Genomic DNA, 26,132 nt, shown 5'->3' with positions numbered 1-26,132 from the left:
GCTCTTAGTTGAATGTCCTGCTCCTTTTTGGTTCGGGGCTTGAAACTCTTACAAGTGCAACACTTGTTGCTTATGTGGGTCACTTAAGACAGCTTTGATGGGGATCACTGACAGGCATAGGTTTTTTGCAGCGGTCGCAAGGCTTAAAGCCCTGGGACTTGGGCATGCCCCATCCCTAGGCTAAGTCCTGCAGGGGACTAACTATTTCTAATTTATACACTAAGGGAAGTAATACACTACTCAAACTTTCTAACAACTATATACAAGAGAATTCACAACTAGGCACAGTTGAGAAGGAAAGCTTGCTGAGGCAAGGAGACGTTCCAGCACCGTCACTGGTGGTAAGAAGGAACTGAGGGACGGGGAATCGGCAGCGCCTTATAACGGTACCTATGTGTGCCTTTCCAGAAAGCGCCAGAGCCAGTCCCCTATGGATACCACTGAGGGAAAAACTTCTGGCACTGGTGCATATGACAAGCACACACACCTACAATGGAATGGGCCTTGATTTTTCAGAACTTGTTGAGCATTCACTTGCTGACAACAAAACAAACAAAAACAGGTCCCTTTAAGGTGTCTCAGATTGGGCACCCAAAAACTGAAGCAGCCCAAATCACTGGTCACTTTTGAAAATATTGGACCTCACTTATTGCACAGATAAAGTATACTTGGTGCCCATGAAAGGAACCAAATAGTGTAAACAGATCAAGAGGTTGTGCTTCTGAAAATGGCAGAGAGTAGCAAAGTTCAAAATAATTAACTATATACTATGTTAATAATTCATAAGAAAGGAACATAAGAACATAAGAAAGGCCGTACCGGGTCAGACCAAAGGTCCATCTAGCCCAGTATCCTGTCTACCGACAGTGGCCAATGCCAGGTGCCCCAGAGGGAGTGAACCTAACAGGCAATGATCAAGTGATCTCTCTCCTGCCATCCATCTCCACCCTCTGACAGACAGAGGCTAGGGACACCATTCCTTACCCGTCCTGGCTAATAGCCATTAATGGACTTAACCACCATGAATTTATCCAGTTATTTATTTTAACTCTTTAAAATATACTTTTTAAAATAGAGGCATTTCTATTTTGGGCTAATAAAAGCAGTCTTCAATTTCACTACTGCTTTCTAAAGTAAGAATTTCTAGGTCTACACCTCAACAGATATAGATCTTGTAATCTTCCCGCTTAGAGATTCTAATATAACTATGCTTCTAGTCGACCTACTAAACAAATATAATCATGTGGATAAACTACACAAGGTTACATCATTTCTCCTAATGTATTTATTGGAGGACACCTCGCCTCCTTAACAGCTTGCAAACAGAGAGACAAACAATTTTGTAACCTCTTCTGTTCCTCTGTTGTATCATCATCCATTTTGGCAAATTAGATGTTTTACGTCAGCTTGTGCAAGATGTACAAGATGAAATTAGTTTCAAATGCCATTTCACTCACTTTACACTTTCCTTTATGTCATCACCTCTATGTAATTTTGTATTACATAAAGCTAACATATTAATCAGGTAGCCACATTACAGTGGAATCCTATTTGGAAATTGGTTTTAAAATTATTAAATATAAAATCCGTCTGTCATCTGGAACCTAAAAGGTATTAGCACAGCATGGAAGCAACATGTTTTGCACTGTATTATATTAGAAGGCATTAGAAGAATTACAAGATTGCTCACCTGCGACCACATTCTGAATATTTACCAATATTTTTTAATATTAAGGCAGCTGTTAATCGGATGTGTTTAGTTATTGGTCCCTCTTTTTCATCCTAAAAAATAAAGAAAATCATATTAAAAACAAATCAGTCAACCATTAATTTCAAATACACAATCTAAATGCTCCTTACTGTGAAATCTCTGAAGACAAGGTTTCTTGATCCCCTTCTTAGTGCCATGAGGGCAGCACTAGGATGATTCACAATAGCCTTCTGTGCTCTAGGAGTAGAGGTACTACCCCCTGCAGTTGGCTGCCTACATTGATAAAGAAAAGATATAGGTATAAAGCATTATGTGCTGCTTTCTAGCACATTTATATTTATCAAGACAGTTACTCTTGCTAGGTTTTTATTTTTAACCTCTTTGGAGCTCACAGGTAAAGGAGTTCTCAGTGCTCAACACTCATGTCATTTGCCTTTTGGCTCAACAGGGGAAAACCATGGCTCACAAGTGCCACAAGATTAGTTAGGTGAAGGTGAGAAAATACACCTTTCTCAGAGAACCACTGTATTTCACAGATGACATTTGTAAAGGAAAAGTAGCTTTCTAACTAATCAACACTAGTACACTTCAGAACAGGCTAGCTTTCTGATGACTGTTTGAAGGTATGCGTTATCAGCCAAGATTTAAAATGAATGGGGATGGCGGCTACCCAAATGCCATTTAAAACAGTAAACTCTGTGTCCAGCACAACTCAGTTATCCCTTCTAGTCCACCTCTCCACAGGTGAAGGATCCGGCGAGAAGACACAAGAACAGTTTACAGACTAGCATGGAGTCATTGGGGATATTTTTGAAAGGGGAAGGCAGATATGGAGGGAATGGATGTGAGGAGCTTGGGGGGACAGAGCTGAAAGTCTCCCTATTTTTCCACTGCAAAGCTCAGACTCCTCCCCGTCCCATCCCACTGTTCCCTGCACTGCTACATCATCGCAGCATCTCTCCTCACTGCTCTGACCCCTCATGTTCCTCACCACTGCTCAGTCATGCTCACTGCACTGCTTTAACCACCTACTCCTTGCCCCCTGCTGCTCTGAGCCCCCCATGTGCACACCAGCTCCACACTCCTCCTTGTCATTCCATGTCTCTGGAAAGCTTGGAGGAGCCCTGGGTGGTGGTGGTGGTGGCTATGAGGAGCACATGTGCCAGCTGGAGGGAGGAAGGGGCATGACAGTGGATATGTAGAGTCCGTCCTTCCCCAAATCTGGGCCTAGTCAGTGTATGGGGAAGGATCTCTACACATCCCTTTGCAGTACAAGAGGCTCAGAGAGGTATGAAGTGACCCATTCATGTCAATGAGATATTTTCAGCTGAATAAGAAGACCCATAGAGATGCAGACAGCCTGAAATAATAGGTCTGAGAGGTGTGAATTGCTCCATTCAACTCAGTAGGTGTTTCCACCCCACCCCCAAGGTCTCAGAGCTTCTGGGTCTGTGAAATGCATGCTCTGAGAATGCCTGTTCTCAGCTCCTAACTATGATCTCAGAGCTGTGCATTGTGCCATGCACCAAACATGCCCATTCTCAGTTCCTCATTCCACTCTCTGCACTATATGCCTGTGCCATGCATTGAACATGCTCATTCCTAGCTCCCCATCTGGTCTCAGCACTGTAGGGGCATATTTTAAGCAGGGAGACAAGAGAGTATGGAGGTGGAGAGGTTTGTGGGAGCACTACTAAAGCCCCTCATATCCTCACTGCACAGCTCAGACCCCTCCTTTCCTCCTTACACCCTCCTGCACTGCTCTGACCACCTATTTTCCTTTAGAAACATCAGCATTAAAGGAAGGGTAGACCTGGGGAAGGTGGAGATTTCTAGGTTCCTGCCCTGGTTGGGGAGCAGAGGAGAAAAGGGGAGGCCTGGAGCCCCCCTCTTGGCCTTAGGAGGAATTGTGTGGGGGTGCTTATAGGGGACCAGAAAGAGCACAGATGGCTTCACTTCCCACCAAGACAACACTGGAGGGGAAGGTGCCCTACTTTCCCTCCTTACAGTCCTGCTCAGTGAGCACTTCCGAGCTTCCAGACAGCAGAGGTCTCTTTGAAGGCAATGAGTTTTCAAAAAACGGTGTTTAAACAATTCCTTGCAATAACGTGGGCCATTATCTTGGGGCGTGCTGGCTCCTCTGTAGCTGTGCCAGAGCACAACTATAAGGCAAAAGGGGCAGAGGCCCTAACGCTGCACTGTCCCAACCTCCACATCTCCTGCACAGCTCCAACACATACACGCTCACATTCCTCCTCACTACTTTGACCCCCCAATATTCCCTTGCTTTGGCCCCCCAAAAATTATAAGAATCTGGAAATGTTTGAGCAGCTCATATTAGGGGGGCTGTGTATCAGGATCCCCTGAACTAAATGACATGGGTTTCCTTTGATCACACTCAGTTTCATGGTTCATTACATATTCATTACCCTAACTTCTTCCTAAAGTAGTTTATCTTTCCTCTGTTTAATTAATACTATTTTCTTTGACAACAGTCTGATGTAAACGCAGAAACTGTCTGTAAATTTGAGCTTTTTTCAATTATTGCTCTAACTCAGCAATTTTGGTCTCAGAGAAAAACTTCCAGAACAAGCCCCTACAGAATGCAGGCAGAGAGCAAGGAATATGCACAACAGACATTCTCTGACAGTTGCAAGGATAGGGCTTGAACTCGGTGCATGGGTACTATATAGATTCCATGACCAAAATACATCTTTGAGCCACCAAATTACTGTGACAACAGACTGCCTGGAAACCCTTTGACTGTTAACAAAGCCATAATGTTGCTACACATGTGCACCTCATTATCTTTGACTTGAGCAACTGACACATTCAACTACAATCCTGAAGGTCATCGGTTCGAGTCTTGATCAATCTCGTACTGAAAAGCCACCTCCAACTCACCCAGCGACAAAATGGGTACTTGATCCATAAGGGTAGAGCAGTTAAATATGGTTGGACATGATGCTGGCCACATCACTCTCTAGTCGTCTTGTATCACTGGCTACGAAACTGACATGACTTAACCACACGAAGAGCCAACTCGAACAGCCACTGGCTCAGGGGAACTTTGACTTTTAACTGACATACCAAACTGGAGTTCCTAACTGAACCTGAAATGCTCCAAAAGGGCATTAAGTGCAGTAACTATGATAAATCTGGAGCAGTTTGGGGAGGGTCAGATGATTTTGTAAAATGCTGGGTTTTTAGGGGGTTTTATGTTGACAACTTTTTGCTCAAAAGATCCCATATTTGGACAAAGCAACAGAGGGTCCTGTGGCACCTTTAAGACTAACAGAAGTATTGGAGCATAAGCTTTCGTGGGTGAATGCCCACTTCATCAGACGCAAGTAATGGAAATTTCCAGAGGCAGGTATAAATCAGTATGGAGATAACGAGGTTAGTTCAATCAGTTATTCCACAAGGCATAGCAAATTTTGAGATAATCCATGTCAGTATGTGGATTTTCGAGCATTTAGAATTGTAGTCTTTTAAACAGTAAGTGACTCTCAACCTTAACTAAATCAGAGCTGCTGATCCACTATAAATCAAAAAGATAATGTTGGTTGGCTGCGAGAGAACTTGGAGAGTATAGTGAGGATAGCGTTTGTCTCCATTACTGAAGATGGGTGCTTATCTTTAATCAATGACTCTTAACATTTAGGGGCACAGGACCCTCAATTGCTCTTGGAACATCAATGTGGCTTTTTCACCTGTGTTTTACATGACCAATATGACTTTTTCTCTCAGATGTCACAATCACTCATTTCTCTTGCCTATTTTATATTTATATTTTATGCATCACTGCATATTGGATTACTATATTTTGCTCTATCTAGAACAACACCTGATAAATCAAATTATAAATATACAACCTTCTTCCAGTGATTTCTGACTCTATTTTCTCTATCAGTAACGAGGATCATGTCTCTTACTTATTGGAAGGTTTCTGATTTCCTGCTTGTCCGTGTTCATCTTGTTTTAATCCTGCAAGTAGAGCATCTCTGGAGCAGTGCTTATCCTGTTTAGGAAAAGGAAAAAAATGTACCTGAAGACTTTTCAATGAAATTCCACATTTTACTTTACAAAAGAATAGTGAGAAAATATGTACCTGTAAGTGGGTAATGAAGGAAAACCTCTGCCGCTGGAAAGGTTCACAACCCTCCCATAAGCACTGCCCTGGATAGACGTCTTTTCCTCCATGTTCAGTTGCTGCATGATAAAAAACTTGTGATGGTGTTTGAAACCACCTAAAAAGTATAAAAGTAAAAAATGCTGTAATTGCTTTTGCTTGGTTAATGTTAAAGCAGCAATACCACCTTTGATCCAATACTGGCTAACACTTTTGTTCTTATCAACAGACATATGCATTACATACTGAAAATGTATGTAATTTCCATATGTAAATATGACAATTTCCAAGAGTGTGTGTACATCTCCATTATCCCTAAATACCAATAAAGGGCAATTTGATTTGGCTGAATCCAATTATTTAAAATTTTAAGCATTATTTTTCCTCTTGATGCGTTGATCCCAATGGCTTTAACGTGGACTACTTGTTTAAACTCTCTGTACATCCAAACAGACTACCGTACTAAGCTGTCAAGCACCTTGTATTACAGATGTGGTTGTCTTTCATATATTCTCCTTCCTGGATTCTTTCTGACCAGCCAGCACTTGTACTGAGAACATTTAAAATGTGACTAGCAAGCAGAAATATGAAATCATTGATCCCGCAGTCTTCTATGTAATATAACGATATCTGTTAACAATGTTAGAACAATAGGTCAGGGTAAAAACTGTTTTTCAGTAACTCTCCTGTTACAACTTGTTTGTCTGAAACTTGGTTTAGAAGTTTTCAGCATACAATCAATTTTATTTGTTTTGTTAAAACATCTATAAAAATCTTTTGGCTATTTTAAATTATAGGTTTGAAAGTAGATATTGCCCTGCATGTACATTAAATAATAAATGGTAAACAACTGCCATTCACATTATATTAACTCTTTGTTTATAAGCTTTTCAATAGTTCAGTATGCATATCTGCAATCTTGTCAAGCTGACTTATTGCAGTCAATTACAATATTTAAAAGCTTTGCCTGCTGATTCAAATTAGACTGTGCTCAAATAATGGGACACCATCTGGGTTTATCATGCAGACTTATTTAAAAATGGATTGCTGTGAATATTTACCATCAATGAAGATTAACATTGGTTTTAAAATTAACTAAAATATACACATATGCCCCCAAATTAAGTAGTTGTTTAACTTAGGCATGTGAGTAGTGCCAGAGTATAAACTGATTAAATAGTAAAGAGACTCATTGAAGATATGAAGTTATAAGGACTGGGCCCTTTTTAGGATAGAAAGAATCTTTGAGGCCTATTAGTTCTCATTCAGTTCCATGATATTTTTTTCCTTAGTCCGATTTTTTAATTTTAGAGTACCGTATATACTCGTTCATAAGCCGAATATTTTTGGTAAAAAAGTGATGCATCAAAGAGTGGGGGTCGGCTTATAAACGGGTCTACACCAAAATTTGATGATTTTAAACTCTATGGCGGGGTCGGCAACCTATGGCACGCATGCCAAAGGCGGCACGTAAGCTGATTTACTGTGGCACGCTGCTGCCAGCCTGGGGTCCCGGCCACCGGCCCAGCTCAGCCCGCAGCTGGCCTGGATGGACAGAACCCCGGGCCGGCAGCAGGCTGAGTGGGGCCGGCGGATAGAACCCCAGACCGGCAGCGGGTTGAGTGGCTCAGCTCGCCGCCGGCCCCGTCAGCCCGCTGCCAGCCTGGATGGATGGAACCTTGGGCCGGCAGTGGGCTGAGGGGGCCGGCGGCTGGGACCCCGGCTGGCAGGAGCTGGCGGCCGGAACCCCAGACCGGCAGCGGGCTGAGCGGCTCAGCCCGCTGCCGGCCTGGGGTCCCAGCTGCCGGTCTGCTCAGCCTGCTGCCAGTCTGGGGTTCCATCCGCCGGCCCCTGTAAATGTAAAATGTATTATTGGCACATGAAACCTTAAATTACCGCGAATAAAAGAAGACTTGCCACACCATTTCTGAAAGGTTGCCGAGCCCTGCTCTATGGAATCATTGAATTGAATATCTAATACACTGTCGTTTTGTTTACCTGGAGCGTCTGCAGACACAGAGCCCCTCAGCTCTCTGTGGCCGCGGTTCGCCGTTCCCAGCCAATGGGAGCTGCGGGAAGTGGCGCGCCTCCCATTGGCTGGGAACGGCGAACCCAGCCACAAGGAGCTGAGGGGCTCCATGCCTGAAGATGCTCCAAGTAAACAAAACGTCCCGACCCGCCAGCGGCTTATCCTGATGGGCCACGAGCCAAAGTTTTCCAACCCCTGAAATATAGGGTCGGCTTATGAAAGGGTCATACAGTTTTTTGCTATTTTTACCTATCCATTTTGGGGAGTTGGCTTATAAACAAATGGGCTAATGAACGAGTATATATGAATAAGTTTATACATAAACAAAATGAAATTATAAAAAAAATATTCAAATAGTATTACTGGTCTGAACACAAAAGGGAGGAAATTTGGTGGTATGATAGAAACTACTATTCTTAACATCTTTGTATAATAGGGATCTCAAAACAGCCTTGTAACATAACTGTTACATATACTTTAACTCAATCATTTTAAGCCATTTTATAAGAGGGAAAATATTAAAACTTGGGCAATGCAACTGATTTGAGATACCACTACTTACCACAAGGGGGCATTTTAATGTTATCTGCAGGAATTTACACATGACTCAGAAAAAACAAGCTATAAAAACAATCCACATAATATAAAAAGAGAGACTGATTTATTTCAGTTTTGGAATAAGTAAGCTTTCCATTAAAATAATGTTAGACAAGCTTACTAGAAGGGTTCACAAAGAGCAAATACCACATAGGGATTGTGTTCCTCTTTAACAAATATATATATATAGATCATGATGATGATAGGGTGACCAGATAGCAAGTGTGAAAAATCAGGACAAGGGGTAGGGGGGTAATAGGAGCTCATATAAAAAAAAGCCCCAAATATCGGGACTGTCCCTATAAAATAGGGACATCTGGTCACCCTAGATGATGATGAATTGTATTGTGGTAGTACCTAAAGGCTCAACTCAGGGACTGGCGGGCTCATTGTTATATGTGTGAACAGCATCCAGTACATAGAAATTTTTCCTGCCTCTAATAATGTAATCTAATATAGCCATAGCTGAAGACTACATACTGAGCACTGAAACATGTCTTAACTGACAATTAAAGGGACCAAAAAAATGTGTTGCAAAGTAGAGATGGGCCTTTAAAGAATGAACAAAGGGACACTTTGGGGATACTTTAAAGTGGTTGTTTAAGACAGGGGATGCCTGTTGTGTAGGTTTCATTGACGTTCAGTTTTTGCTTCTTATGCAAGATTAAACTGTTAATTAAACATTAATTTTAACTGCTTTTCTAAAATCCAGTAGAAAACAAGAATTTTTTTTAACCGTAGTCATATTGTATTAACATATACAATACGACAAAGTAAATGTTGCTATTTGCAGTGCTGTAATTAAAGGGTATTCCACTATTTGCACTATAATGTCTAGTATGGTATAGTCTGTTTCATAACATACTTGTAAATGTTCTCCCAGATGAAAACACAGGCATGGCATATATCGGAACAGTGGTGCTGGAACAATTTGTATAGTGGGGGTGCTGTCAGCCACTGAACCAAACTGTAAACCCTGCATATAATGGAAATCACTTCAAGCCGGGGGTGTGCCAGCATCCCTAGTTCCAGCACCTATGCCTGCGAGTTACGTTTTAAGAGGGAATGAGAGGGGCAGGGGAAGAGATTTCATGTAATATAGGGGTACCCATTTATAGGGAACTCTGTTATGGCAAAATTCCACCTATTGTTAAATGTCATGAAAGTCCCAAATTTCTACAATATATTTATACAAACTTTCATTCTCATGCAAAGCTTCACTTTCCTTATAAAAGGCCAAATTCTCATACCCTTTACACATGCTGAAAAGTACCTTACTCTTTCCGCGGCTCTATTAAAATCAATGGAGAGCTATTTTTAGAGTAAAGTGTTACTCAATATGAGTAAGATATGTTGTCTAGAATAGATAAAGAGTGTTTTATTAAATCATGTTAGCTAACACATTTTAATCACCATATTTTAGAATTGCAGTGTAGACAGGAAAGTTATATTTTAATATGTGTCAGCTGAGATGAACTATCACCTCAACCAGATTTTAAAACTCAGTAATGCAGCTAGCTCACATGCTTTAAAAAAAACAAAAACAAAATTTAATCTAGATGTACCTAAGAGTAACAGAATCCACCCAAATTAAATTCCTGAATCCTACAGAGACACTGAATGCAGCTACTCTGTGAAAAACAACAAAGAGTCCTGTAAAAAGCAACAGAGAGTCCTGTGGCACCTTTAAGACTAACAGGTGTATTGGAGCATAAGCTTTCATGGGTGAATATCCACTTCGTCAGACGCGTGGACTCTCTGTTGCTTTTTACAGATCCAGACTAACACGGCTACCACTCTGATAAAAGAGTCCTGTGGCACCTTATAGACTAACAGATGTATTGGAGCATAAACTTTCGTGGGTGAAAACCCACTTCGTCAGACGCAATACATCTGTTAGTCTATAAGGTGCCACAGGACTCTTTATTGCTTTTTACAGATCCAGACTAACACGGCTACCCCTCTGATACTTCACTACTCTGTGAAGGGGCTTGAAGCAAATGATTCACTAGTGACTACAGATGAACTGCAGCCTAGCTTACCTGCACTCATCTCAATATCTGCAAACTCATGGACACTAGATTGGCTGATGTTGGATCCAGTGAGTACATATTTGTAGTTAGTATGTAGACTCAACTGTACAGCTGCTAGTCTCCCCACCCCCACACAGGTGCTAGTCTGCCAGAGAGAGAATTTATTTCACCCAGAGAAGTTTTTCTCATTTATAAACTGGGTTCCTTGTGCTAACTCCCTATAATACAGCAATTATCTTCTAGATAGGTGTCAAATTCCACATTCCAAAGGGATTATCATCTTCCCCCTCCCACTCTGCTCTTGCTGAGGGAAGGGGAGAAGAAAAAACTTTGCCACTAAACTGAGGAGAAGATAAAGGAGGAATTTCTGGCTCCATGTCTTGCTGCAGTTGGCTCATAGCAGGGTGTGACAATACAGACTTTCAGACTCAAACAGCAGATTGCGCCTACAATATCAAGGGATGGAGAGAGCTCCTTCCACCACCATCAAGGTAAAGTGGGAGGCATGGAGGCTCCATATGCAACTACAACTGTGTCATGGGATCTAGTTACAATATGGACATTGCTTGCCATGGCTGAAATGGATTTATCTCTGTAGTTCGGCCAGAATCTAAATGTATTTAACTATGTCCCCACAGGCTGTAGTAGGGTTTGAGACATGGCTATGTTCTGCCTATGCTATGTAAATAGAACAATTTTAACTGCTGTGGAGATCCACACTCTAATAGGATCCCCTAACACTACTTTATTTGAAGTGTTGATAAGACCTAAAAGAAATCCTGACTGACTTTTTTGTTGAGGGAGGAAAAGTACTTTACTATAACAGGGCTCCACTATATTACACCAAATCTAGAACAGAATTAAACTACCGAATAACAACAACATTACTGGCAGGATTTATCTTATTCAGAAATAAAAAAATTATTTAGAATCCTGACTAAAAAGACAGGGTAACATCTATTCCTTAAACTACATCAATAAAAACAAAGTTGCTGAGAATGGTGTCAACAGAGGAGTTTTGCCTCAACTCTTATTTCCTCATTTCTCTCTTTGTTTAGCTTTTTACCCCTTTGTTAGATTATTATAATGGCCTGACAGGTACTGGAGTTTCTTTAATATACCTCCCTCCCCAATTTAGGTCGCTGTTGTTTTTAATATAAAACAATTCAAAAGCAGCTGCTCATCTCTTTCCCACCGGTAGAAACTAAGCTGCTCACAATTAACAACAGTACTTGCAGACAGCTGAACTTCAAAGGGAAAAGCAACATTTCTGCTGCAGACTGACTGCTTCACAGTACAGTGGGAAGCTTTAAAGATTTAGTCTGTGTCTACACTGCCACTTTCAGTGCTAAAACTTCTGTCGTTCAGGGGTGTGAAAAAACAGTTTTAGCGCTGAAAAGTGCCAGTATAGACAACACTACCATCACTCATTCAGGGTGGTGTTGTTTTTTAAATCGCTGGCGTGTCTACACTGCCCACATCACAGTGATGCCGTGCTGTAATGTGGGTAGTGTAGACATACCTTTATTTTCACTTCAGATGCTAAATCAGAACTCTTTGGGGGCAGGGACAGTCATTTATTATGGGGCCCAACCTGATTGTGACCTTTAGGCACTACCACAGCATACATGTTAAACACTACTACCACTAAATTATATTTAAATAGTCCCTGTTTAGTATTGTAAGTTAAACTACAGAGGACTTCTGAAATGTTATTGAGCCCAGCAGCCAAGTTAGTAGGAAGGGAAAGAAACATATTACAATCTTCAGGCTGACAGTCTTAAGCAAAAATATTTTTAAGGATTTAATTTTTCAGATATTTTCATTTATGTTCCATGTGAATTAAAGGAACACACCCAAAGAAACAGGTACAAATGATTACACCAAAATTCACCCCTTGTTATATCTTATTGCTTAATTAAATGTCACCAAACACCCCACAAAAAAGAGTGTACTAATATTTGAAGGGGAAAAATTGCTAAGAGAAGTGAATGAGACCAATCAATGGCAAATGATCAATTTACAAGAATCTTCTTGTTTCTATACTTGCAATCCAGTAAAACAGCTAAGTTAATACCAGTATTTTTATAATAAATTTCACTTCTAGAAAGTTTTAACTATTGTACTAGACAAAGATGGAACAAACCGCAAAATATTTTTCAAGTATATTAGAAGCAGGAAGCCTGTAGGAGATGTCATATATCTGCTGACTACCAGGTTGCTGAATAATTAAATAAGGAGAATGAAGACATGGCAGAGATGCTAAATGATCACTTTGCATCACTTTTCATTACAGAGGATTTTGAGGAAATACCTACCTAAACGCTTTTCGCATAATGAAGATGAAGATGAGGTACTGTCTGAGACTGAGGTGTCAAAAGAGAAGGTGGAGGAACAAATGGATAAATTACAAGAGCAACATGTCACAAGGACTAGAGACTATTAATCCAAAAGCTCTGAAGGGATTTAGGAATCAAGTGGCTGGACTGCAAACAAATATATACAATTTCTCTTTAAAATAAGCAACTCTAACAGAGGACTGCTGGGTAGCAAATGTTTGTACCCCATCTTTGAAAGAGATGTTAAGAGGTAAACTTGGGAAGTAGAAGCCAGTAAACCTTACTTCAGTATCTGGAAAATACATTGAAACAACAATTAAAAAACAGAATTATAACAACATCTAGATAGAACATTAGGTACCTCACAGTAACTGTGGTTCAGAGATGTATTGTCCATAAAGATTCCACTCTTGGTGCACATGTGCCTCATGCATGCAAGATCAGATACTTTTCAATGAAGCGTCCATTGGGCTGTACCTGTGTCTCAAGTACCCTTTCACTCCCCGTAGCCAAGGGCATGAACAGTGTGTTGGTTACAACCTGTACTTATGTTTTTGCCAATAAGAATCCACTAAGAGCAGGACTCTGAGTGGACAACACATCTCAGAGAAAGACAATTACAGTCACTGGTAAGGTGATGGTCACCATCACATTGTCAGGTTCACAATGTTCAAGTTCCAAAAGGCCCATGCTGAGGCTATCAAGATGACCAGACCTACATCCTGTGTCAGTTTCCTCAAGACCCTGGGTAACAGCAGAAAGGCATACATCAGACCAGGAGCCCATTGGATGAGAAATGGATCTGAGAGGGAACATGGGCTTGCTCCTCCCCTGAGACAGAACCGTGGGCACTTGTTGCTGTGACATGTTTCAAATAGGTCCACTAGCAGGAATCTCCACCAGGAATGAGGTTCTGAAGAAGTCTCTACTAGGAGGTCCACAAGTGTGTTTTTCAGGCCAGAGAGGTATAGTGCTATCAGACTAAAGTGATGACAGATGCACCAGTCCCAGAGAAGTACATCTTCCTGGCAGAGGGGATAGGTTCTGGCTCCCCCATGCCTGTTGATGGAGTGCATTGTTGGAGTGTTGTCTGTCAGCACGTGTATCATCAACCTTGGATGAGAGGCAGGAAAGCCCTGCATGCCAGTCAGACAGCGCTGAGTTCCAGAACATTTATGTGTAGGGTGGACTCCTGTGGAAACCACTTCCCTTAATCTTCAGGTGGTTGAGATGTTCTCACCACTCCTGAAAGGATGCATGCATAATTAGAGTCTTTGTTGATAGAGGCACTGAAAAAGGTGCTGTGCTGAACAGCGTGAGTTGGATTCATCAACCAATCTAATGAGGACAGTGTTTCTCGAAGAATTGTGACCGCCTGGTACATACTTTGTCTGTTTGGTAGATACAGTGATTTTAACCACCCTTGCATGGGCCGAAGGTGAAGGTTAGCATACTGGGCCACATACATGAATGCCAACATATGCCCCAAGAGTGAGGTGGGTCCTTACCAGTATGCTGGGATGAGTCTAAAGTTGGTTGAAGAGGATGAACGTAGTCTGAAACCTCCGTTGAGGCATGTACATTCCTCTGCAACCTAGAATCCAACAACCTGATAAAGTGTGTGCTCTGAGTCTGGGTCGAAGTGGATTTTTCTCTGTTGACCTGAATTCCGAGCATGGCAAAGGTATTTAGTGTCTTTTGAAGTGAGTCAGTCACTTACCAGGGGGGGGGAGGGGGAGAGAGAGAGGATTTCCCCCCATACCAGTTAGTCATCTAAGTAGGGATATGCCTGGATTACTTGTCTTCTCAGACAGGCAGCCACCACAGCTCGGACTCTGTACAGCCTCTGGACGAGGTGCAAGAATGTAAAATGTCCACCAGCCTGTGGTATTTGTAAAGCTTCTGCCACCCTCTGTGCCAGGTCCTGGAACAGTTTAAAGTCAGCTGCCATAGATGGCGGAGGGGGCATCACTGTCTCATCTGGTGATGATGACGAGAAGTGGGCTTGAGAAGTAACTTCCTCCTCAACTTTGGCCTCCAGTTCCTCCCTTGCCTGCTCTGGGGGTTCAGAAGCCCTCGAGGTAGCAACTGAAGGAGGGTGCCTCCTCGGCTGCTGGTAGGTCACACTAGAGGGAAGGGGGGCCTGTTGTATATTATATTATATTAATGGAGATATCCTATCTCCTAGAACTGGAAGGGACCTTGAAAGGTCATCGAGTCCAGCCCCCTGCCTTCACTAGCAGGACCAAGTACTGATTTTGCCCCAGATCCCTTGGTGGCCCCCTCAAGGATTGAACTCACAACCCTGGGTTTAGCAGGCCAATGCTCAAACCATTAAGCTATCCCTCCCCCCCGAAGGTTTGAGCACTCCATCAACAGGCTGTCTTTCAGCCTGCCAGAGAACTGAGTATGGCCACTGCAATGGGAAGGAACCTGGTGGTTGGTATCATGGCTGACCAAACCAGGGAGGCTGTGGATCAGGAGCACAATATGCCTGATGTCAATAGTGAAACTGGGCAAGTGAGAAGAGCAGCAGGAAACCACGTCCTTTTGCTCACTTTCTGACCCTGACGATGAAAAGGGAAGTTGTTGGCAAGTCAAGGGCTCTGGATTAACCCAGTGCCGGGGCCCTGATACTGAGCAGAGGAAAGTCCGGGGCATCAGACACCAAAAGATCCGTTGCACACTGTAAGTCTGGCGGTGTGGAAGGCATCAGTACTGGTGGTGGTTGTCAGTGCTGAGATGCCTGTACCAATGGTGTTGGAGATGTGGACCTGACAGCAAGTCCCGTTGGTGCCTGGCGTACCACAGGCGGTACTGATGTCGATGTTTGTACCAACAGAGCTTTCCCCAGGGTGGATCTTATGTTTTTTGCACCCCAACGGTACCAGTAATTCCTTGTCTGTGCCCATTGGGTCCTTAGGCAACCCGACTTGCTCAGTCAGTCCGGTACCACGCGTGCCGGGGTACCAGATTTAGACAGCTTCGATGCCATCGGTACCGATGATGCTGAACAAGTCGGAGATCATTTTCAGCTTGATCGGACTCGCTATGGGGACTCACGGACCTTTTCTTAGAGGCCTTATGTGAGTGGCTCACGGGCATATCCCTGGGCTCCCCTCCTTTGAAGTAGACGGTTGTGGTGAGGGCTCCCACTGAGACTCAGGAAGTTGAAGGGCTTACTCCATGATTAGGAGTTTGAGCCTCAGTTCTCTGTCTTTCCTGGATCTGGGTTTCAGTTGCGGACACAAGCTACACTTCTATGGAATGTGTTTCTCTCCCAGTGCGTGAACGCACTGCGAGTGTCCACCAGTCACTGGGATAGATTCCTTTTAACTGAGGCACTTTTTGAAGCCAGAAAGCCAAGTATCTTTTGTCCAGGGGGGTCCCCCTTCTCAGGAGGTTGGCGAAAGACAAAGTCCTTTACTTTTTTTTGGAGGGGGGGGAGTTGCGGGGGGGATGGGGGGGTGCAATGGCCAAAATAAAATGTTAACAAAAGTAAAGAAAGAAAAGAGGTTACAAGGGAGACTAAAAATTAGCAATTCTAAAAGAGTTAATGATCCACGAATGGACAGTTATAATTCTCTCTAGCCAAGGGTGGTTGAGAAGGAACTGAGGAGGGTTTGCCCATGCACAGTGGCTAGCCTCATGACACGCGAGGAGCAGCACATGCACGGGTTGAATGGACACTGCTACCAAAGTTCTCTGCTCAGCAGTACAGGGACGCAGACACATCTACAGTGGAGCACCCGTAGGGACTCTACTTGAAGAATATCACCCTATAAAAAGATTAAAATTCCATATAAATTCCCTCAGCAGTAATGTAGTTCTTAGTTCTCTTCACCTTATCTCCAAGAATATATAGTGGAAACAGAGTGGTGAAAATGATTAAAGGCATGGAAAGACTTCTGTATGAAGAGAACTGAAAAAGATGGGAACTCTTTAGTTTAGGAAGAAAATTAGTAAGAAGGAATATAATAAAGGTACATAAAATGATGGTGCAGAGAAGGTAGATCAGGTGCTTCCATTTCGCCTCTATTGTAAAACAAGAACAAGGGAACACTGAAGCTGAAAGGCAACAACTTTAAAACTGAAAAAGGAAATAATTTTCCACAGTGCAATGCTAACCTGAGGAACTCACTGCCACAAGATATCATTAAGGCCAAGAACTTAGAATAGTCACTAAGGTGTCAATCTTGCATACATCTGCGCACATGCTTAACTTTATGCATGAGTCTGGTCCTACTGAAATTAATGAGACTGCTCATGTATGTATTTGCAGGATTGGGACCTTCTAAAGATAATGAGAATAGCCAGAGTCTGATTAGACAGGACAAAAAAAATTAGAAGACCTATAAATCCTCATGCTTCAGTGCGTAAGAACTGCTAACCACTATTGGCAGGTTCTGACATAATTGTCCCTTAGAGTTTCTTGCCCTTTTCTTTGAAGCATTTGGTACTGGCCACTGCCAGAAACAAGATACTGGACTGGATGGAACAACCAGTCTAGTTTATATAAAGATTCTTATGATTCTTTGTAAAATTGTGTTCAAAGCTGAGACAGCACAAATCTGTAAGAAATAAAATTTCTCTCCAAGTTATTTTAAGTATTTCAAAGTTATGTCAGCATTTAATGGTTTGAAATGTCCTTTTAACCCCAAATATATTAGGTTTAAAAGAAATAAAAGTTGGCAAGATTATAACATTTTTCATGATTTTTTAAAAAAGAATTAAAATGCTGAGTTAACTCAGTAAAGTGGCTACCAAAGACAAAGTAGCAACATTTCATAATGATTTTACAACATATTTTAAAATACACTATATAGCAGCAGTTATAATCTATTTGATAATTGTACCTTTAAACTACCATCTAAATGCTTATTTACAAAATAGGTCATTATGGGTACATCAGGTAAAGAAGAGTCACCTTCCAAAGAATTCTCAAATTTAGTACAGTATCATTTACAGATACACATGCTGGAGTTATGATTTTTGTTGCATGGGAACGAAGAGTAGATCCACTGCTTAATTAACAAAGACTTGTCTCAAGATGTTGGTTAAGCTTTTGTGCATAACATTTCCTCATGTGAATGTAGGTTTTTTTTCAACCTAATCCTTAACCTAAGTAGCAGGATGAATCAACTTCCAAAAAGGCAGAAGGGAAGGGTCATTGTGTAACTATAGGTATAGCTATAAAAGGCTATAAAAGGCAACTATATTCATAGGGAAGTAACTTTCCTTTCCATAAAGATAAAATATTCTCCAAGAATCTACACTCAAGAGATAAAAATGCTAGTGGACTCTACTGGTCTGATAGAAAAAGGCAAATGCAATCCTAGGATACATTAGGTGAGGTATAAGATAGGGACATATTAAAGCTGTTGTACAAGGCACTGCTAAGATCTCATTTGGAATACAATGTATAATTCAGGTCACCCATGGTCAAGAAAGATTAATTTAAATTCGAACAGGTGCAGAGAAGAGCTACTAGAATGATTAGGGGAAGGGTGGGCTTATCTTATAAGAGGAGACTGGAAGGGCTTGACTTGTTCAGTCTAAAAAAAAAAAAAGAAGGCTAAGAGGGGATATGATTGCTCTCTATAAAACACATTACGGGAGGGTGAAGAGCTGTATATGCTCAAGGACAATGTTGGCACAAGAACAGGTATATAAACTGGCCATGAACAAATTCAGGCTGGAAATTAGGAGGTTTCTAATCATCATAGGGGTGAGATTCTGGAACAGCCTCCCAATAGGAGTTGTGGGAGCAAACTATTTAATTAGTTATAAGAGAGAGCTAGACAAATTTATGAGTGCAATTGTATGAAGGGGTTGCTTGTGATAATAGGGGGCAAGGTTCAGCAGCAATGGGGCCCAATTCTAGTTTACATCTTATGTTCCTAAAGTTCATGCTTCAGGATTTCAGCTGGCCACCAATAGGGGTAAGGAAGGGATCCCTCCCACCCCCCACTACTGTATTCTGGAAGGTTAAAAAACAAACAAACAAACAAACAAAAACCCACCTCCTTCCGCTGAAGCATCAGGGATGGCCACAACTGGAGATGGGACATTAGGTTGGGTGGACTAGGGCACTAAGGTGGCACAGAATATTCTCTCTCTCAGATGCTTGGCTGATTGGTTCTTGCTCATGTGCTCAGGGTCTAACTGATCAACACATGTGGGATCAAGAAGGAATTTTTCCCCAGGTCAGAGTGGCAGTGACCTTGGGTTTTTTTTCACCTTCCTCTGCATCACATGGGTGGAGATCACTTGCCAGGATTATGGTATATTTCACTTAATAATTTCCTTGCCATTGCAGGGCCCCAAGCACTGGTGGTCTCTTCTGTTCTCTGCCTGTGGCACATAATAGTCTAATCTTCCATGGGATGTAATATTTTGATTTCATTTTGGCTGTTGAGCTTAGTGTGCAGGTGCTGGTGTCCTGGGATATGCAGGAGGTCAGACTAGATGATCTAGTGTTCCCTTCTATCCTTAAACTCTATGACTCTGATTCTCTTCACTGCATTACACATGCTGCTTGTTTTCCAGAAATCATTTAACTTTAGTGTGTGGAGGGGGACACAGAGAATGTGGCTGTGCCTTCACTGCTAAAAGAAGTGTGTTTTTACAATGAGACAGCTAACTAAAGATAGTTAATGATGCAAAATTCTAGTGCAGGGGTGGCCAAACTGAGGTTCATGAGCCATAAGCAGCTCTTTTACAGTTAAAGTGAGGCTCGCGGAGTCCTCCATGTCCCCCCATTCTCCACCTACCAGACTGGGGTGTGTGCGCCCAGGGCTTCTACCCCACTCTTGCTGAAGCCCTGAGCACTGGCAGGCACCTCCCATGGGACTGAAGCCCTGAGGCCCACCACCCTGTCACAGGGTAGAACCCCCAAGCAGGTGCGCCCTGCTCTCAAACTTCTGAAGATTATCATATGTGGCTCGGAGGATCAGTAAGTTTGGCCACTCATGTTCTAGTGAAAACAATGCACTTATAGTTTTTACCTCAGTGTAGCTAGTCAAGGTCAACACTACACTCTACCTGAGGTTTCCTCATCTAACCACATCAACATGAAAACTATCAGTACAATCTCTCCATGAGGATTTTACACTAAGAGAGTAATCTCACTCTAGCTACCTGAAAGTAAAAACAGGCTTCTTTTATCAGTGAAGATATATCCAGAGAATGAGACACACACTATCTCAGTATTTGGCTGTTGTTGGCACTTGGTAGACATCACAAAAGACAATCTAGCACTAGTGCAGTCTATCTTCTCGCCAAATGGAGAAATTCTAGGGTTTAAATACAGTTTGCCTTTCTCTATAGTAAGAGCTAAGTTGCATAACATTGTGTTTGTTAACACTTTTTCCTAACATGATGCATTTTTCCAGTGTAAACAAGGCCTAAAATGCTTGCTATACTACGCTTCCTTTTTAATTTAATTTTGTTTGGTCAGAAAAGAAATGTCAACTATGTCACAAAATTAATTTTCCATAAACGTATGTACAAACAAGACTTTGTTCACATAAACATTCATGAAGTGTGAATATAAAAGGGGTGAAGATGTGGCAAATCAAAATTCAATTTCTAATCCACCAAAATGATCATGAATGATTTCCCCCAGTATTTAGCCAGCTCACATTGACAAATCTAGAAGGAATTCAAAGTAGTTTTTCTGCAGCTTAAGAGGAGACAATTATTTAGTCTATATTAGATGGTAAATTTCTTTCAGTTAACATAATAAACCAGTCAGTGAAATCCTGTCAAGTAGTAAAGCAGTACTTAGGACACATTTCTCTAGTACACAAAATGGTTTTCTGTCTAAGCCAGGGGTCGGCAACCTTTCAGAAGTGGTGTGCCGAGTCTTCATTTATTCACTCTAATTTAAGGTTTCGCGTGCCAGTAATATATTTTAACGTTTTTAGAAGGCCTCTTTCTATAAGTCTATAATATATAACTAAACTATTGTTGTATGTAAAGTAAATAAGGTTTTTAAATGTTTAAGAAGCTTCATTTAAAATTAAATTAAAATGCAGAGCCCCCCGGACCTGTGGCCAGGACCTGGGCAGCGTGAGTGCCACTGAAAATCAGCTCACGTGCCGCCTTCGGCACGCGTGCCATAGGTTGCCTACCCCTGGTCTAAGCTCTCAGGAGCAAAATTCACTGAGATGATCGGAAATAGTAAAACCTGCTCCATCTCTGACCAATTGGTTAAACAAACTAACACAATCTTATTGTCTGGACTAGTTATGAGCTATTAAAGATACCTTTTCTTGCTCCTTTACATTGTATAAAGATGGCCTCTGATGTTTGTGGGTTTTTTTTTTTTTTTTTTTTAATATCTGCCTTTTAAAAAAAAAATCATTAGAATGATAAAGCCTGAATTTTCCTAATTTTTGTTGGGACACAGTTTGAAGGACTGGAGAAGAACAGTGAAATACAATAGGTGGAACTTAGACTACAGATTTTTCATCCCTGAATTGAAGAGAATGGAAAGAGATGTTGAATCTTATTCAGACGGAAACGTTGCAATTTTTGCAACATTCGAAGCTTTAACAGAGTACCACAGTCTGTCCTTATTTACACCCCACTTTCATTTGCAACCACAATGAGGCCAATGGGGTTGCAAGGATGTAACAAAGCAGAAGTTGGCCCAAAGCATTTCTCACTAACAGAACAGCAGTGGGAATGTTAAATCAATTATGATATTCTAACAAAGAAAGGGAAGCCTAGAAAGGAAAGAGAGGCAAGCAAATCTCAGCAGTAGAAAGTTACAGAGTCTGAGTTAAGCACATATGGAGACATACACTATATGGTATTAAAAGTTTTCCTCAACTCAACATTTAAAACAATTTAAAGCAATTCTGCTGAAAATTAGAACCAAAGATTTTGATCCTCAGCTGAGATGCCTGTCATGTTTAACAAGACTTCTGTTTTTCAAGAAAGCTAGAAAATAACCTCGCCTCTTCTTTTTGGACTTCATTGCAACAGTCTTGCATTCAGTCAGCAGCCCAATGAAAGGTACACAATTAACCTATCAAAACAATACGAAGGCTTTAATAGTCCAAACAATAAGATCGTGTTAGTTTGTTTAACCAATTGGTCAGAGATACAGCAGGTTTTATTATACAGTACCCAGAAGTGACACTATGCAGAGCCATCTCAAAGAACTCCAATTAAAGTAAGTAACTGAGTTCTTTGAGATGGCTCTGCATAGTCACACTTCTGGGTACTGTGCCGCCTTGTGGTGCCTTACAGTAGAACCTACTCCCAGCAGTTTCCGTTAGAGCACTCTCCGGCCCTCAGACCCTCCCCATAGCATCTCAAAATGTCCCAGGAGTGAGGCTATATAAGGAGCAGAGAATCCTCTATCACTTGCAATGCCAGAGAACAGTAAGCGATTAGCACTCTGACAAAAGAGGGGAAGGTAGGTAGGAAGTGCGACTATGCAGAGCCATCTCAAATAACTTGGTTACAAGTAAGTAACCTTTGTTTCATCTTCGAGCGGCTCTGCATATTCCCACTTATGGAATAAACCGATAAGCAGTGCTGAAAATAACCTGGAGGCGGGGAGAGTCCTAACTGAATAAAGGCTGCAACTCCTCTCTACCAAATCCAGCATCTCTCCTAGAGGTCAAGTCTAAAGCATAATGCTTATAGAAAGTATGAACAGAACTCCAGATAGCAGCTCAGCTAATCTCCACAGAACGGACTTGTTTAAGAAAAGCAAAAGAAGTTGCCATGGCTCTAATGATATGTGGTCATATTGTCCCACATATTAGAGTCTGTGCCAAGGAATAATGCTCAACAATACATTGCTTAATCCATCTTGAAATGGTCTGAAAAGAAAGGCCATATCCCATGCGATTTTCAGCACAAGAAACAAAATAAAAACCATCAGGATGATTTATGAAAACTTTTAGTTATGTCTAAATAATAAGCCAGGGCCCTCCTTGCACCTAAAGTAGGCAAAGCCAATTCATTCTTATTAGAATGTGATCGGGGGGGGGGGGGGGAGGGAGCAAATTGATGGACTGGTTGACATGAAAATCAGAAACCATCTTTGTCAAAAACCTGGGATCAAGCCAACGAACAACCTTATCTTTATGGAGAATCAGCGATAAGAGCATTCTGTTCACTCATCTTTCTGGCAGATGTTATAGCAACAATTAAAGCCATTTTAATAGATAAAATAATGTGAAGAACACTCAGCAAAAGGGTGGCTTCATCAGCCTGGCTAGAACCAAACTGAAATGCCAAGAAGGGACAGGCTCTCTCAACGGAGGGTACATATTAGACACGCCCTTCATAAACATCTTAGTAGTATTATGTACAAACAATGATCTACCATCAATTAAAGTATGATAGGCAGAAATGGCTGCCAAATGAATCCTTAATGATGGATTACATAACCCTTCAGATTTTAAAAACGTCAAATATTACAAAACACAGAGTATGGATGTTGAAGCAGAAGAACTGCCCTTGCCAGTCATCCAAGTCACAAATCTGGGCCACTTTGACCGGTAACATTGTCTGGTTCACTGCTTCCTAGTATTAATCAGCCTACTGTCTAGCAGCCAAGAAACAAGACTACTGAAGATCAGATAGACTCAAAGTCCAATCACCCATGCCATCAGATGGAGGGACTGTAGGTCCAGATGAAGAATCCTCCCTTCCTGCTGAGACAACAGATCTGGTGACCGAGGAAGATGCATGAAGACTCCACCAAACAGTTGGAGGAGATCGATCTACTATTGCTGGCACAGCAAAGCTGAGATAATGAGAATCATCCTCTTTCTATCCTGATGTATTTTCCTTACCACTTGGTGGATCAATGGAACAGGGAAAAAGCAAAACATCTGACAGAGATTGGCTTTCCCTGCCATCTCTGGAGCAGAAGAGGTGACACTTCTTGTTGAACCTTCTTGCAAACAGGTCCACATCTGGTTGACCCCATCCAGCAAATATGTCATGAGCCAACTGGTTCTTCAGAGACCACTCATACATCTGAGACAGTGTCTGATGAGATGGTCTGCAGTCACACTGCTCTCTCTTGCCAAATGCAGGGCCACTGGAAACACACTGTGGAGGATGCAACAATCCTATAACCTTATTGCTTCTGCACAAAAAGGAGAAAAGTGAGCACTCCTCTGCTTGTTGACATAACACACTGCAGAAGTACTGCCCATTACTAATTGCACCACTGTTCCCTGCACACAAAAAGGAAAGATCTGAGGGCTAAATAAATGGCTTTCAACTCCAAGACATTGATTTGCAGAATCTTCTCCTGATGAGACAATGTCCTCGAAGAGCCAGATGATTCAGATATCAGAATGTCTCTGAAGACATTCGTATTAATTAACCACCATTCCAAGGAAAGTAAGGTGTTTGGAGGTATAATGACCCACAAGTACAAACTGTCCCGACTTGAACATAAACATGAGACATCCAGTGCTGTAGAGGCCTCATTCTCAGATGGGCAAAAGGAGTCACATATGTAGTTGTCGCATGAAACCCAGAAAAAAAATATTATTTTTCGAGTTGGATACTCCTGAGCATCGCAAATACACTGTCTCAAACTCAGAAACCAGTTTGAGGCAAATACACTGCCTCAAACTCAGAAACCAAAGGCCCTCCCTTGCACCAGTATAGAACCTATTAACAGAATTTTCTGAGTCCGGCATAGATTTGATTTTGCGGTATTAATGAGAAGACCCAGGTCCAAGAATAGTTTGGTTGCAACAGCAATATTGCTTAACAGGTCCTTGTACACAGTGGCCTTCTATAGCCAATCGTTCAAATAAACGTAAGCAAAAATATCTTGCCTTCTCAGATGAGCCGCTACCACAGAGAAGCATTTTGTAAATACTCAGGGTGCTGTTGAGTGGACAAATGGCAGCACTTTGTATTGGAAATGGCATCTTGCCACCACGCATTCAAGGTTTTTGCTATGAGTGAGACTTACTGAAATGTGAAAATATGCATACTTTAAATTGAGAGTCGTGAACAAATCTAAAAGGAAAGATAAGGGATTATGGAGGCAGAGGTTAACATACGTATCAAAAATTTCCAAATGTACACCTCTACCCCGATATAAGGCGACCTCGATATAACATGAATTCGGATATAACGCGGTAAAGCAGTGCTCCGGGGGCCGGGCCGTGCACTCCGGCGGATTAAAGCAAGTTCGATATAACGCAGTAAGATTTTTTGGCTCCCGAGGACACTGTTATATCGGGGTAGAGGTGTTCTTGTTCAGGTTCCTTAAATTCAAGACTACATGAACCCCTCCAACCATCTTTCTTCTGTACCAGAAAATACTGTGAATAAACCCCCTAACCTCTGAGATGTTCTGGCACGTTTCGACTGCCCGTCAGAAGCAATTATTTATTTCTGAAAGAAGAATATCCTTGTGAAATTGGTCCCTGAAAAGGGAGAGGCGAGTGGAATTGTTAGGGGGTAGTTTCTCAAATTGTATGTCACAGCCCTTTTATATCATTTCTAGAACCCATTGGTCCAATGTAACTCATCTCCAAGTGCCAATAAAAATGAGCTAGCCGGTCTCCAAACAAAAGGGTAGAAAGATCCTGACTGAATGGTTCTTGACTCTTGAACGTCCCATCAAATCTGCAGTCTGGTGTTTTGCGACAAGGATATCACAGAGATAGCAGGCTGTTTGGATTTAGACTACAACTTAAAATGCCTTCTCTTATGATGACTGATATGAAGGCGGCTGTGGTAACTTTGGTGCTTTTGAATAGCCAAAAAATAAGAGGACTGGGGGTAAAACTCTCTTAGGTAATGAAAGGAAGGAGTTGGAGGTTTCTTGGACCCTGGATCCCAAAACCATCCTGATCCAGAGGGTCTGGCCTCAATGGCCTCCTTAAGTGGCAGGATCTGTAGACAAGTCTGCCTATCCTTGCAGGTCCTGGGCATAAAGATCCAACAGATGGAACGGGCAGAAGGAGAGTTGCCTTCTCCCAGGCACCTGAGGCACATGGTCGTCTGACACTGGGAAGACATCTGGGCATGATGCACATCATTTAAAACCTGACTTCTTCTTCAGCTTTGGTTCCGCTATAACCCTGACCTACAAAACAAACAAACAAACAAACTACACTAAGCTAACTAACTAACCCCAATAAACAAACATCAAGGAGAAAAGACTCTGGATCCAAAGATACTGGAGTGGTTCACTTCTGTCCATGCATGTGGTTGGAAGGAACTGGGGTGGTAAAGGGTGCTCAGTCCCTTATATATCCTTGCTCTCAGGACTTTGGGAGATGCC

General features: G+C 41.8%; 1 protein-coding gene across 1 annotated transcript in view; it reads right to left on the bottom strand.

The window, feature by feature from the left end:
- ARID2 (AT-rich interaction domain 2) overlaps nucleotides 1-26,132 on the bottom strand; it is a 158,164-nt gene that overhangs the window by 8,011 nt on the left and 124,021 nt on the right. Inside the window, exons 17-20 of the mRNA XM_065417423.1 lie at nucleotides 5,823-5,961; nucleotides 5,647-5,732; nucleotides 1,861-1,984; nucleotides 1,691-1,782 (exon numbers count right to left, since the gene is read on the bottom strand). Of these exons, the coding sequence (XP_065273495.1) occupies nucleotides 1,691-1,782; nucleotides 1,861-1,984; nucleotides 5,647-5,732; nucleotides 5,823-5,961 (441 nt within the window). The remainder of the gene's footprint in view (nucleotides 1-1,690; nucleotides 1,783-1,860; nucleotides 1,985-5,646; nucleotides 5,733-5,822; nucleotides 5,962-26,132) is intronic.

This window comes from Emys orbicularis, chromosome 1, assembly GCF_028017835.1.
Source record: "Emys orbicularis isolate rEmyOrb1 chromosome 1, rEmyOrb1.hap1, whole genome shotgun sequence".
Classification (NCBI taxonomy): domain Eukaryota; kingdom Metazoa; phylum Chordata; order Testudines; family Emydidae; genus Emys; species Emys orbicularis.
Note: the sequence above shows the minus strand (reverse complement) of the source record. Positions and strands in the feature narration are given on the sequence as shown.